Source organism: Pogona vitticeps, chromosome 6 (genome assembly GCF_051106095.1).
Source record: "Pogona vitticeps strain Pit_001003342236 chromosome 6, PviZW2.1, whole genome shotgun sequence".
Taxonomy (NCBI): Eukaryota; Metazoa; Chordata; class Lepidosauria; order Squamata; family Agamidae; genus Pogona; species Pogona vitticeps.
The window spans coordinates 105,369,301-105,382,313 of record NC_135788.1 but is presented as its reverse complement, the minus strand read 5'-3'; the positions used below and the strand labels follow the sequence as shown (position 1 = coordinate 105,382,313).

The following is a 13,013-nucleotide window of genomic DNA, read 5'->3' as shown; positions in this document are numbered from 1 at the left end:
GGATTGTATGGCCTCATGAAGCCTCACCACAGGCAAGATGACAGATGACATGAACAAAACATGCAGGTTTGCCAACATTCCCAGGAATTTTCAACATGATCTCCTTTTGGCAGGCTGATATGCAGCTGGGGGATGAATTCCAGGTCCACACAGTCTCTGAGGCTCCCTAAATTTCTGAATTTATTTTAGAGGGAACCGGTATGCTGGTCAATGGCCAGAAGAGTGGCACAAACTTGACATAAGCAGAGACCTTCCTTTTTGGGAGGTTTCCCCCCCACCCAAATAGTTGGGACGTTACAGCTATGGGCTAATTGGTGGCCCATCCAGTCATTTCCTTTTAGTGCATCAATCTGGCTGGAGTACACACAGTTAATACATTGACTTCCAGATCCCTGTGGGGATTATGACATTATTTAGAGCATTCACATTGTGTTGTCTTCATTATAATATATTGTTTCCTGCTTGTCACATCTCAGGAGTTGACTATAACATATCTGATGCCCTGTCTGGTCAATGGATCTCAAGGTTAAGGGCCTTGGCTTCAGAAGCCCGAGCCCACCTCAAAGGTCTTCCCCCCCAATACGTCCTCCTTTGTCCTCCTTTTTGGCTTTCTATGTCCTCTTTTTTGTACACATGTATCTGGCAACCCTAACTCTACAGGAAGCGTTAAGCAAGAGTTAAGAAGCTTGTGGCTCTAGATCAGGCTATAACTTTTGTCTCCTCTCCTTAGGTTTTGGATAGGACAGTCAATGCTATTATCCAAAACTGAACAACACTCAGTGAAAATGACTTTCAAATCTTAACTATCTGACAAGATGACTTTAGATTCTGAACCCTGTAGTTATACCTGATTACTAGCACTTATCCCATGTCAGTCTCATGTGGGTTTTTTTTAAAGACAACTTACAATTAACAACACAACATAATTTTAAAGCTTCCATAAAATGTCCCTGACACTATTGAAAGGAGAAATAATTGACTGAAGGCTGCCTGTACTTAATCAGTCTGATCTTTCATATTCAGAAGATTCTACAGCTCTTGAAGGAAGGCTGGTAACTAGGTTTTCATTTGTTCTCCACTTTTAAGTGATGCAATCTTATATGCAGACCCTAGACTAATAAACAGACTGGAATGCATATTATCATTTGGATTGTGTATTTCTCAGATTCTGTGAGCCATTTTTTTGTTAAACAATGCATAGAAACTGTATATAACCTATATGGAAAAAAATATATCTCCATGTATGAACATTATCTGTTGACATACAAACATTTTTATATTTATATGTTTAGTTTTGACACATTTTAGGTGGGAAAGTACAAGAAAATATGGCCCTCATAGGTTTATATTGGCTAGAAAACTATGCATTTTAAGAAAAATGGATAGAAAACAAAAAAAGGAGAAAATTATTGCAAAATGCACATTGCAGGATATTTTCAATGGATGTATAATTTTTATGACATATGTATGCTTTTTAAAATGCAGATTGCTGTGGAAACAGGACATGGCAGTTTTGTGGTGGACAAATGCAAAGCTGACAGATCAGATTCAGAATAATTTTCCAGTGTCTGCTGGTAACTGGCAATGAGTCACACAGAAACCCAACCTACTGAGATACATAAATGTGTGCCCCACAACGATTACGTCTGCTTCAATTATTTGTTTGCTGGCTGTTGCAACTGCCTCCAACTACTGGCAAGACACACTTTGCAATGTGTACCATGAGTGATCTCTTCCAGATCCCATACCAGTACTGTACACAAGGTGACCTAGTCATTGGAGAGATTACAACTAATGTAAGGAAATAATTTGTGTTCCCTGAAATGCACCAGATTAATTCTTAAGCAATATAAATATACCTGACCAATGTATGATGTAACTGTTGTTTTTTTTTAGGGCAATGACAAAAAACTACCAGCATGTCCTTTCGTTGGCATTTGCTGTGAAGCAGATCAACGAGAACCCCAAGATCTTAGCAAATGTCAGCCTGGGGTTCCACATCTATGACAATTTCCTAAGCACACGGATGACTCACCAAAACACCTTGAAGCTTCTGTCAAATCGAAATAGGATTGTGCCTAATTACAACTGTGATGGGCAAAATAATCTGATTGCTGTTATTGGGGGACACTACTCTGAAATCTCTCTCCACATGGCTTTGATCTTAGGCATCTACAAGATTCCACAGGTATGGTAAGTTTGTTGACTGCAACTTCTTCAAGAAGAGATGAAAGAAAGGAAATAAATACATAAATAAGTAAAGAGAATTGGTAGCACCCTTTTTCAGTTTTCAACATATGAAAGATCTAGGTTAAGTACAGTATTTAGAGTGTTCTAGAGACATGATCCCGATAGACCTATGTCCTTAATCTAATGAAGGCTAACTACGGAAGCTCATGTTATGACAATCCAAATGCTACCTTTTTTTAAAGCAACTCCCTTTAAAAATGTTTGTATGACATAGTTTATATAGCTTGTATAGTTCAAGCCACAGATTTTTGAAGTTGATATTGCAGTATTTAAAAACCAAGATAACTTTTAATGAGGTCCTATTTATATAAGATACAAATCTTAGTCTATTCAGCACCTGGCTTCAGGATGGGTAACTGTAGAAAAAGAAAGCAGATTCTTTACAATGAATATATTAGATGTCTAGACTTTTATGCTGAACATGCTAATATTCCTAAAAGAAGATGTGTCAGAGTTAGTAAATGTTTTCAAAGTTATACACTGCAACAATTTACATAGTGTATAATCACAGCTTTTTTCCCTTTAAGATTGCCTACTCTGTATTAGCACCCATGATAAATGTTAAAACAAGTCTCTCTTCCTTCTATCGGATGGTTCCCAGTGAAACAATTCAGTACACAGGGATTGTCCTGCTTCTTTTGCATTTCCAGTGGTTGTGGATTGCCATCATTGCATCAGATGATGATAAAGGGGAAAGGTTTTTGCAAACATTGTTGCCTATGCTTTCTGAACATGAAATCTGTACAGCTGTCATTGAAAGAACAGCGACTTTATCTGACATTTTAGAGAACTTCCGATCATATGAACAAATCTTTGACATCGTCACATCACTGACGGACTCAAGCACCAAAGTGTATATTGTAAACGCAGACCTCCAAACCATGTCGTGCTTGAAATGGCTCATATATGTTTATGCCAGTTTAAGAGACATAGAAGAGATATCTTTAGGGAAGGTATGGATTCTGACAGCCCACTGGGATTTCTCAACAGAGGCATTTCACAGAGATTTTGATGTACATGTCTTCCATGGGGCCCTGTCTTTGGCACTTCATTCGAATGAGATGCTGGGCTTTAGAGAATTTCTGCAGGAAGTATCTCCCAACTCATCAAAAGATGGTTTTCTCAGACTCTTTTGGGAACAGGCGTTCAGCTGCCTATTTTCTACTTTTCATGAAAGTGAAGAAGATAAGAAGTGTAATGGTGAAGAGAAACTAGAAAGCCTACCTGGAACTCTTTTTGAAATGACCATGACAGGCCAGAGCTACAGCATTTATAATGCCGTCTATGCTATAGCACATGCTTTACACAAGATGTCCCTCTTATCTACATCCAAACACAAGACTGGAGTTATTCAAAGTAGACTGAATCCTCTGAATGTACAACCCTGGGAGGTAATATATCAAAAACAAGAATCCTCCTCTTTTGGCTTGTCTAGCCAGGACAAGGGTGTACAGGTTTCCTACATCCAGTGGACCTTGAAGGGGCCACTCCTACTATCTCACCTCCATTTTTCTTGCTATTTAAATATTTTTTTGTACAGTAATTAACACAAAAACGTAACTGTTAGTGGAATGGAGGGCCCCAGAGAGATCCGAATTTTCACATAGTTTTCTTAATGTCTGAAGCAGCATTGTGAGGTTTAGTCTTAGGTTTATATACAGATCATCTTATTTGATTAGCAGGATGATCTGCAGGAGAAGAAAAAGAGCAGTAAAAAAAGAATTGTCTTTTCATAAGCTAGTTTATGAGATCCATATTTCCTGACCTTTGAAGAATATTTGTTTGTTTGTTTCTACCCCAACTTTCTGTTCAAAAGGACACAAGATGGCTATGAAGATTTTAAAGTCTCACAACAATTAAAAGTACAATAATGCGATAAATACCATACAAAATTATATATTAAAGAACAGTTAAACTCTGATCAAGATTTTAAAATCAAAATTTGAAAATACACATATTATTTAAAAATCAGAAATATCTAAATATCATACCTACGTGACTTCTTTTCTTTTTCTACCTAGCTTCATATGTTCTTGAAGAGTACTTCTTTCAACAATACTGCTGGGGACTTGGTGAGTTTTGATGAGTGTGGTGAATTAGCAGCTGGATTTGACATCATCAACTGGATTACTTTCCCAAACAAATCCTTCCTAAGAGTAAAAGTGGGAAAGATGGACTCGCAAGCTTTACAAAGCCAAACAATCACCATTAATGAAGAGATGATCAAATGGCACAGCTCATTTAATCAGGTAGGATATAAATATGGATTCCAAAGATATGATGTGCAACATTTAGTTAAAATGCATTCAAATTTCCTTATTCATAAGAACTACATTCTACTCAGTAGGACTCAGATGAAGTCAGATCTCACCATCCTCCATCTTTTAATGAGGGGTAGATGATACTTTATTCAGCATCTTGACATGTCTTAATATCATTTTACTAATATGCATGAGGAAACACTTTGGTAATGATGAATTCTTGGATTATGATAACCATATAAATTAGCAGTTTACAGAAGGGCAGATGTAAAATGCCAGTCCTTGGCGTCTTAAATAAACCCCAATTATGTTCTGCAGAATTTTGCTAAGTAAACCTACTCAAGGCCAGGTTGTAGACATAAGTGAAACAATGTCTTCTTCATGGTTAATAAATTTTATGTTTAAAGGCCTTTCCGTTCTAAGACTGCTTTCTGATCAGTATTTCATCTCAGGAGACAGAAATAGCACCAGCATCAACCATTTGTTACTAAAACATTTGAGCATTTGTCTTTTTTCCTACATGCCTCTCACTTCAGATGAATTTTAGAAGGATGAAGAAGACATCACCTTGCAATGCAAGGTTTTTAGGAATGCTATTAAAGCCAGCGGAGCTTTTGAATAGAAATGCTGTCATTGCAAGTGACTGTTGGGTTTAAGCCTTATTTTTCAAAGCTAGTAACTGCAGTGACACAATTTCAGATTCTGCTTACATGGTTGAGTCAAATCGGGCTCATCACTGTTGTTCTCAGCTTCTTGCTTTCTTATTGTACAAATTCTGCACAATGTGATGCCCTGTGCAAAACAGATGCAATTGTGTCCATCCAGTTCAACTGTGTTTCTTTTGCCCTTGCCAGGTGATTCCTTTCTGGCCATGACACTGTTATATGTAGGAATTGTAACAGTTCTGTACCACTTGGCAGTGTAGGGAAAAAAGGGACCGCCACATTCAGAAAAATCTCAAAAGGAACAGTTTCTTTCCAGGATATGTAGAGAAAGTCCTCATAGTCAGATGTCACCATGACTTTAAATCCTTATGATAAGAGTACAACTGTCCTAAATGCCATTTTTTATCCTGGACTTTGAAGAATCCTTTGCCTGTATGGTCCTTCATTATACAGATGTCTAAGTGTACTACACTTAAGCTCCTTCCATACAATGCCGTGGATGACTTCTTTTGCTGACAATGAAGTTGAATTATGGAGTCATATACTTGGGGCTGGGGAAGCTGAAAATAAAAGGTGTAATCCATGGAGTGAATGAAAGAATACCCATCCCCTTACCTACTGAGCCCAATGTGTTGATTACGGTGAGTGAGAGGGTTGTGACTCCGAAGATGATCTACCATTTGTTGTTGTTGATGTTGTTTTTAAATGAGTGGTCAGCTTCCCCAGCTTGGGAAGTATATGTCTGTCTCTGTCTTTCTCTCACACACACTGTGAAGTGTAATCTTGATCCTCTCCATTTAAGAACTGGAGGGGGTTCAGATCACTTTCCAACCCCCTGATAAGGAACAATTTTGCTGTTATCTATGCATTCTATTCCATCTGCAAGCTTAAAGCCACTTGTTTTCTTGTCTTTTTTGATAGTACAGGTGCTGCCCATTTCGCAGTGCAATGACAACTGCCACCCAGGTTACAGAAGAGAAAAGATTGAAGGGAAGCCATTTTGTTGCTACAGTTGTGTTCCATGTCCACCTGGGAAGATTACAGTTGAGAAGGGTAGGAGACCTTGGACCAAATCCTGTTGCTTAGTGTAACAAATCTCACTAGAGTAGGCTTGTTGAATCAATGAGAACTTGGTGAGTCAGCTCCTCCATCTGTTCCATTGATTCAAATGTGCCTACAGGATCTGCAACTGACTTTAGCATAATGAGTGACAATCAGAGTAGGGTCAGTTGAATCAATGGAATTTATGGAGGAGCTGATTCACTAAATTCCCTACTCCAGTGCACTTTACTACACAAAGCAACAGGAGTTTAGCCATTATGTGCAGTTTTGTGGGAAAGGGACAGTTATCCATAAATGTACAAACATACTCACATACCCTGGAAATACTGTAGTCCTCTGGAGTTCATCAAAGTTATTTTGATTTTTGGTTTTCATCTATTTTGTCTGTAAAAAGTGATCTAGTGCTAAACTATTGTAGCAATGCAGTGATAATGTAATCTCAAACTAGACTCAATAGTTTATTTTAAGAAGATTTTGACAAGGGAAAAGGTTAATGGGAGTGGATGTTCCTGCTGTCCAAAACATCATGCCCCATCTCACTATGTCATCAGCCAAGCAAAGTAAAGTCTGCTGCTTATATACCAAGAAACAATCACACAAGCAAAACACTGTTTAAATCATTGTGGTTGGAAGAAAGTAGAAACCCCAATGGAGGGGGCCGTAGTCCAGATTGGAAGCAAAAAAAGAGGGGTTGATGCACATTGACTTTTACATTGTGAGATCTTTAAAAAATAATTTGAATTCACCTGTGCCAATTCCAGAGCAAATTGTGAATTATTTCCCAATGTAGTTGCCACCTTAGTCACCCATTAGTTCAAAAAATGTCAGTAGGTTTAAAACATAGCTTAATATGTTAAGCTTTGTCTTTTAATATTTAACTTATTGTGGTTTTAATTGTGTGAATTTTAATGTTGTGAGCCGCTTTGGATCTCTTGTTGGGAGAAAAGTGGCATCATACTACTACTACTACTACTACTACTACTACTACTACTACTACTAATACTAATACTAATACTAATACTAATAATACTAATAATACTAATAATACTAATACTAATAATAATAATAATAATAATAATAATAATAATAATAATAATAATAATAATAATAATAATAATAATAATAATAATAATAATTAATAGTATCATTACTACTACTACTACTACTACTACTACTAATATGAAGAAGAAGAAGAAGAAGAAGAAGAAGAAGAAGAAGAAGAAGAAGAAGAAGAAGGGCCTTCCCTCCTGTCAATATTTAATTCTTTCTTTATTTTTTCTTTCATTTATTATTTATTTTATTATTGTATATGTTATGGACTGTTTGTAAAATTCTTATGTTTTCGTATACACCTTATTGGAAGCCGCCCAGAGTGGTCGATCAGACCAGATGGGCGGGATATAAATCAAATAAATCAAATAAATAAATAAATAAATAAGTAGGAGGAGGAGGAGATATAACTATTATATGTGAAGTACAGCAACATTTCTCAAAAATTGGCTAGCACACAACAACAAGACATTGAAATGGCTTTGTTGACTCTCCTAACTGTATGAGAAAAGTTAATAAAAAATGAGGGAAATTATGTAATGAATACACATGGGGACAAGCCACCAAAATGGCTGTTCATCCTGGTTCATGGTCCTCTGCAGCTACCATCCACCGCTGCTCACTGCAATGGTCTCCACCACTGTGCCCTGCATCAAGGGAATCCAGGTTGTCCTTTGCAAAGATGGGAGCTACGGCTTCCCTGCCCTAAAAGAATCTGCAGCTGCTATCTTTTCAAAGGGTGGCCAGTGTCCCCTACAGCAGGCCATGGTTCCAGAGGCCACTGTAGCAGGCAGCAATGAATGGTGGTTGCAGTGGGTGGCAATAGATGGTGGCAGCACCATGCAGCGGTGGATAGTGGCAGTGGCTAAGGTAGGGAAAGGAATGGGGCCAGGGAAAGGCTGTGGGGGTGGGTGTCTGTGGGGCTGGCTGGCCACCTATGGGCCCACCGATGAGCTGATCGGAGGGCCCATAGGCAGAGTGGAAAGGCCATAGGCAGAGAGGGAAAGCTAGCCTTCCCTCTCTTCATATGGGGATGAATGAAAATGGACAAACATTCAGCCCTTCATATTTGTCAGAGTCTCTGGAACTCACGAATATGAAAGGACAAATATTTAATGAATCAGAAATTTTTAACAAATATTGCGGTTCTTTTTAAAAATTCGTTCCCATGTCTAGTCATGAACATTAACATGAAAGCAATTTATTAGTCTTTATGTCATATCTTATTTTTTTTTTTAGCATATCAAATGGCTCAGATTTCTGAATTAACAGAACCGTTTTGAAACTTTTTTATGTATAAGCAGAACAGCAAACCTTAAAGACAGATCCATTAAGAAAGATAATAAAATTAAAGCACCAACACTTCTTTTTTCATGTTTTAGATATGGATGATTGCCGCCCATGCCCAGGAGATCAGTTTCCAAACAAGAAAAGAGATCAATGCCTTCCCAAGACCCTGCAATTCATATATTTCACCGAGCCTTTAGGGATGACGTCAACTATTTTGGCACTCTTCTTTGCTCTAGCCACTATTTCAGTGCTAGGAATTTTTATCAAACACCAAAATACTCCAATCGTGAAAGCCAACAACCGGAACCTCACCTACTCTCTCCTCATCTCCCTATTGCTCTCTTTCCTCTGCCCGTTGCTATTTATTGGACAGCCTCAGGCACTGACCTGCTATTTACGACAAACTGCTTTTGGTGTGGTCTTCACAGTGGCTGTATCGTGTGTCTTAGCAAAAACCATCACTGTAATTCTGGCTTTCATGGCCATCAAGCCAGGATCTAGAATGAGAAACTGGGTAGGAAAAAGACTGACTAATTATGTTGTCCTTGTTTGCTTCTTTATTCAAGCCATTATTTGTGTGGTATGGCTCTGTACTACTCCACCATTCCCAGATTACAACATGAGCTCTCTGGCTGAAGAAATCATAGCGGAATGCAATGAAGGATCAGTCACTATGTTTTACTGTCTTCTAGGATATTTGGGATTTCTGGCTATTGTCAGTTTCACGGTGGCTTTTTTAGCTAGAAGATTGCCAGATAGTTTCAATGAAGCCAAATTCATCACTTTCAGTATGTTACTGTTTTGCAGTGTTTGGTTTTCATTCATTCTGTCCTACTTGAGCATTAAAGGAAAATATATGGTGGCTGTGGAGATCTTTTCCATCTTGGCCTCCAGCACTGGATTACTAGGTTGTATCTTTTTCCCTAAATGCTACATAATAATCGTAAGACCTTGGATGAACAAGAAAGATCAGCTAACAAGGAAAAGTATTTAAGTGGAGTTTTACTTTTATGCTATTCTTTAATTGTGATGTTCAGTTGTAACTGAATTTTTAAGAATAATTGGAGTCCTCTGCCTTTACCAGTCTGTCAAAAGAAGTGTAAAAAAAATACCATAAAAGAAAATAAAAAGAAAAAATGAGACATTGAGAAGCAAAACAGGACTCTGAATAAGCATTCTTCATTCTTAGAACAAGAGATAACCTATTCATAGCCAGAATTAGTAAATGCACAATGTTTTAACCATAGCAGAGTTGCTATAAATCAAGCAGGTTTGATGGAGCCATGTTTTTTGATGTAGGTACCATACAAACAGTACTCAGGTAAGCAAAGTTTGTGCAGTAAAAAGCAATGATAAACAAAGATAACAGAACATTCTCTTAAGAAGGAACAACCAGTTTATTTGGCTTCTAGATGCTTTATACGGCTCTGCATACAAACAATGAATATTTAAATTGCAAATTGACAAACAATGTTTTGTATCTCAATCATTGACTGAAGTGGGATGTGGTGGTGCTGTGGGTTAAACCTCAGAAACCTCTGAACTGCAAGGTCGGAAGACCAGCAGTCATAAGGTTGAATCCACGTGACGGAGTGAGCTCCCGTCACTTTCCCCAGTTCCTGCCAGCCTAGCGGTTCGAAAGCATGTAAAAATGCGAGTAGATAAATATGTACCACCACGATGGGAAGCTAATGGCATTCCATGTCTAGTCATGCTGACCACGTGACCATGGAAACTGCCTTCAGACAAACGCTGGCTCTACAGCTTGGAAACGGGGAAGAGCACTGCCACCTAGAGTGGGACATGACTGGACATTTGTCAAGGGGAACCTTTATCTTTATCATTGACTGAAAAAAATAAGTTTAAGTAGAAGTAATTAAGTACAATTATAGTTGATTCAGTCAAGGATATGAAGAAGAAGAAATAAATATTTGCAAGCCTTAGATGCTTCGCTGGCTGGCATCTATATCCCAACTTAAGAGATAATAATATTTTAATCAATTGTCATGGTGTCTCCATACTCTCAGCTTTGACTGTAATACATTACATTTTTTCTGGCTAGAAGTGGGATGAACTTCATATAAAACATCCGGAAGATTTTATTAATGTGTAAAGGAATTATCTGGGCTTTGCACAAACAAAAACTCTTCAGAGAAGAGGAATGTTTTGCTGTACAACTTATCCAGAAATTTATGAAATTATTTTGAGTCTACTCATAGCTAGATGTTCAGGAAGAGGTGGAAATGTTAGCGCTTCAACCTTAAGTGTCCTCAGTTGAAGACCCAGTTCTACCTTTTCCCTTACTTCTGGGGTGTCAGTCTGTGGCATTTCAAATGTTTGATATCTTTCTGTTGCCCCTTACCATCTGTTATGCTGATCAAGAAAAACAGAAATTGCAGTCCAACATCTTGAAAATCGTAAATTGCCTACATCTGCTGTAAGTAATAGCAAACTACCAAGTTCAGAACTGAACTGAACTGCATTTGCCTTAAGAATTAGATTAGATGTCGATGGGAACTGAGCTCCCAACCTCTGGCTCCACAACCAATTACAGCCAGATATGTAAACCAGTGAGCTACCCAGCCAACTTAAAGATTAAAATAGGGATGTGCCTTCAGATTCAGAAATATTCAGAATTCACTGAATTTGTCGATTTCCTCCTCTCTCCTTGCATGGCCAAGTTAAAGCAAATTTACTAAGAAACATGACTTATTAAGGTGTAAAGTCACCTTAGTTAAACTTTAGAATCTTAAAATCTCTGATTATTATTATTTTATAGTAAATCAAAGGTTACCAAGCACAGTAGACCCTCGACCTATGGAATTAATCCATATTGGAATGGTGGCCGCAGGTCGAAAAGTCCGTAGGTTGAGTGTCCACTTCCCATAGGAATGCATTGAAAACCCGTAACCAGCCCAAGAACCCCCCCCCACAAAAAGTTAAAATAAAGACACCTTTCATATCCGAAGCCTTCCATCGGTCCCCCGCCGCTGTCATCGCCACTGCCCGAGGCCTCCGAAGGCTTTGCCGCCACTGCCAGAGGCCTCTCGGAGGCTTTCCCAGGGTGGACTGGGCCTACCAGGGGAGGGCTTCCCCCAGCAGGCCTGGTCTACTGCCTGGGAAAGCCTGGTAGACTGGGCCTACCAAGGGATAGCTTCCCCCAGTAGGCCCAGTCCACCCTGGGAAAGCCTGCATCGGCGGGGGGGACCTCTGGAGGCCTTCCCCACCGCCATGGGAGGCCTCTATGAGGTCCCCACGCCACTGCCGATCGTGCCTCCGAAGCACGATTGGCAGCAGGGGGGAGACCTCCAAAATGCCTCCCATGGTGGCGGAGAAGCCCTGGAAAGCATCTGGAGGCACAATCGGCAACCTACGGGCTGGAAGGGGGAGGCGGGGAAGGCACCCAATTTGAATTTGGTGCTTTTCCCGCCTCCCCCTTCTGGTCCGTAGGTCGATTCTCTGGCTGCAAGTCGATTGGAAATCTTGCAGCCAGAGAAGTCCGTATCTTGAAAAGTATGCATGTCGAGCCGTGCATATGTTGAGTGTCCACTGTACATATGAGGAAATAAATCAGAGAGCAAATTCCAGTAAGTACCACACAATGATAACTGTGTTTCTTAGGGAGGGACAGTTATGTCAGTACTACACTCATCACCATTATACTCTTAATATAAACTTCTTGAGGTCCCATTTATGAAGAAACTTGAGCGTATTGGCAAAAATCCATACCTATATTCAGTTCTATTATTCCAAATTATTCCATTCCTTTGGTTTCAAATACTAAAGTTCAAATGAAACATTAACTTTCATACAAAACACTCATGTGTGTCTGTTCTTGTATTTATTCAAGTGCAAGCACAGAGGCTCCACAATCTAGGCTTGAACCATCCCATGATGAGTGGGGAAAGTCTTTCATTTTCTGGCACACCAGATTCTCAAATCAGATAGGAGATAAATATGATTGCAGTTTTATAGGGAGAGAGTAAGCCTTCATTCACTTCTATGAGGATTCTCCCCATGTAAATATTAACTCTGAAACACCCAATCTTGATTGAGGAAATATTGGGGGCAAGTGAAAGCTCTTTCTTGATTTTAGAGACCAAGTATGGTCTTTACAGGTGTTCCTGAGTATGCTGGAGGGGGAATGATGTAACTTCTTGCTGTATGTTAATCAGATCTAAGTACAGTATTCTTTGTTAGACTAATTCATGCTGATCTCAGGTGTCCTTCCTAACCAACTAAACAACAAGGAACAATTGACAGGTCAGACCTAACAAGCATGTGCTCTTCAATTCTTCTGCGTATTGTCTCATGCTCCGTGGACCTGACTTTGAAACCTATAATTATCACAGATTAGTAGGATTTATCCTGCATCTTGCTATTAAGGGCGTACATAACCAACTACAGAATTTAAAAGCTTGTATAAACTGTTCAG

General features: G+C 39.0%; 1 protein-coding gene across 1 annotated transcript; it reads left to right on the top strand.

Annotated features, from left to right (window-relative positions):
- Nucleotides 1-1,900: 1,900 nt before the first annotated feature.
- Nucleotides 1,901-11,527, top strand: LOC140708264 (vomeronasal type-2 receptor 26-like). The gene is made up of 5 exons (XM_078378755.1): nucleotides 1,901-2,193; nucleotides 2,762-3,641; nucleotides 4,272-4,499; nucleotides 6,103-6,229; nucleotides 8,671-11,527. Exons 1-5 carry the CDS (start codon nucleotides 1,901-1,903, stop codon nucleotides 9,570-9,572), a joined length of 2,430 nt encoding a protein of 809 aa, XP_078234881.1. The 3' UTR covers nucleotides 9,573-11,527.
- The last annotated feature ends 1,486 nt before the right edge of the window (nucleotides 11,528-13,013 follow it).

Excerpts from the sequence above, each read along its gene's own strand:
- LOC140708264 (XM_078378755.1), top strand. The coding sequence starts at position 1,901 with ATGACAAAAAACTACCAGCATGTCCTTTCGTTGGCATTTGCTGTGAAG. Across the intron at positions 2,194-2,761 it reads TACAAGATTCCACAGGTATG|CTTTTTTCCCTTTAAGATTG; the intron begins GTAAGTTTGTTG and ends GTATAATCACAG. Across the intron at positions 6,230-8,670 it reads GAAGATTACAGTTGAGAAGG|ATATGGATGATTGCCGCCCA; the intron begins GTAGGAGACCTT and ends TTCATGTTTTAG.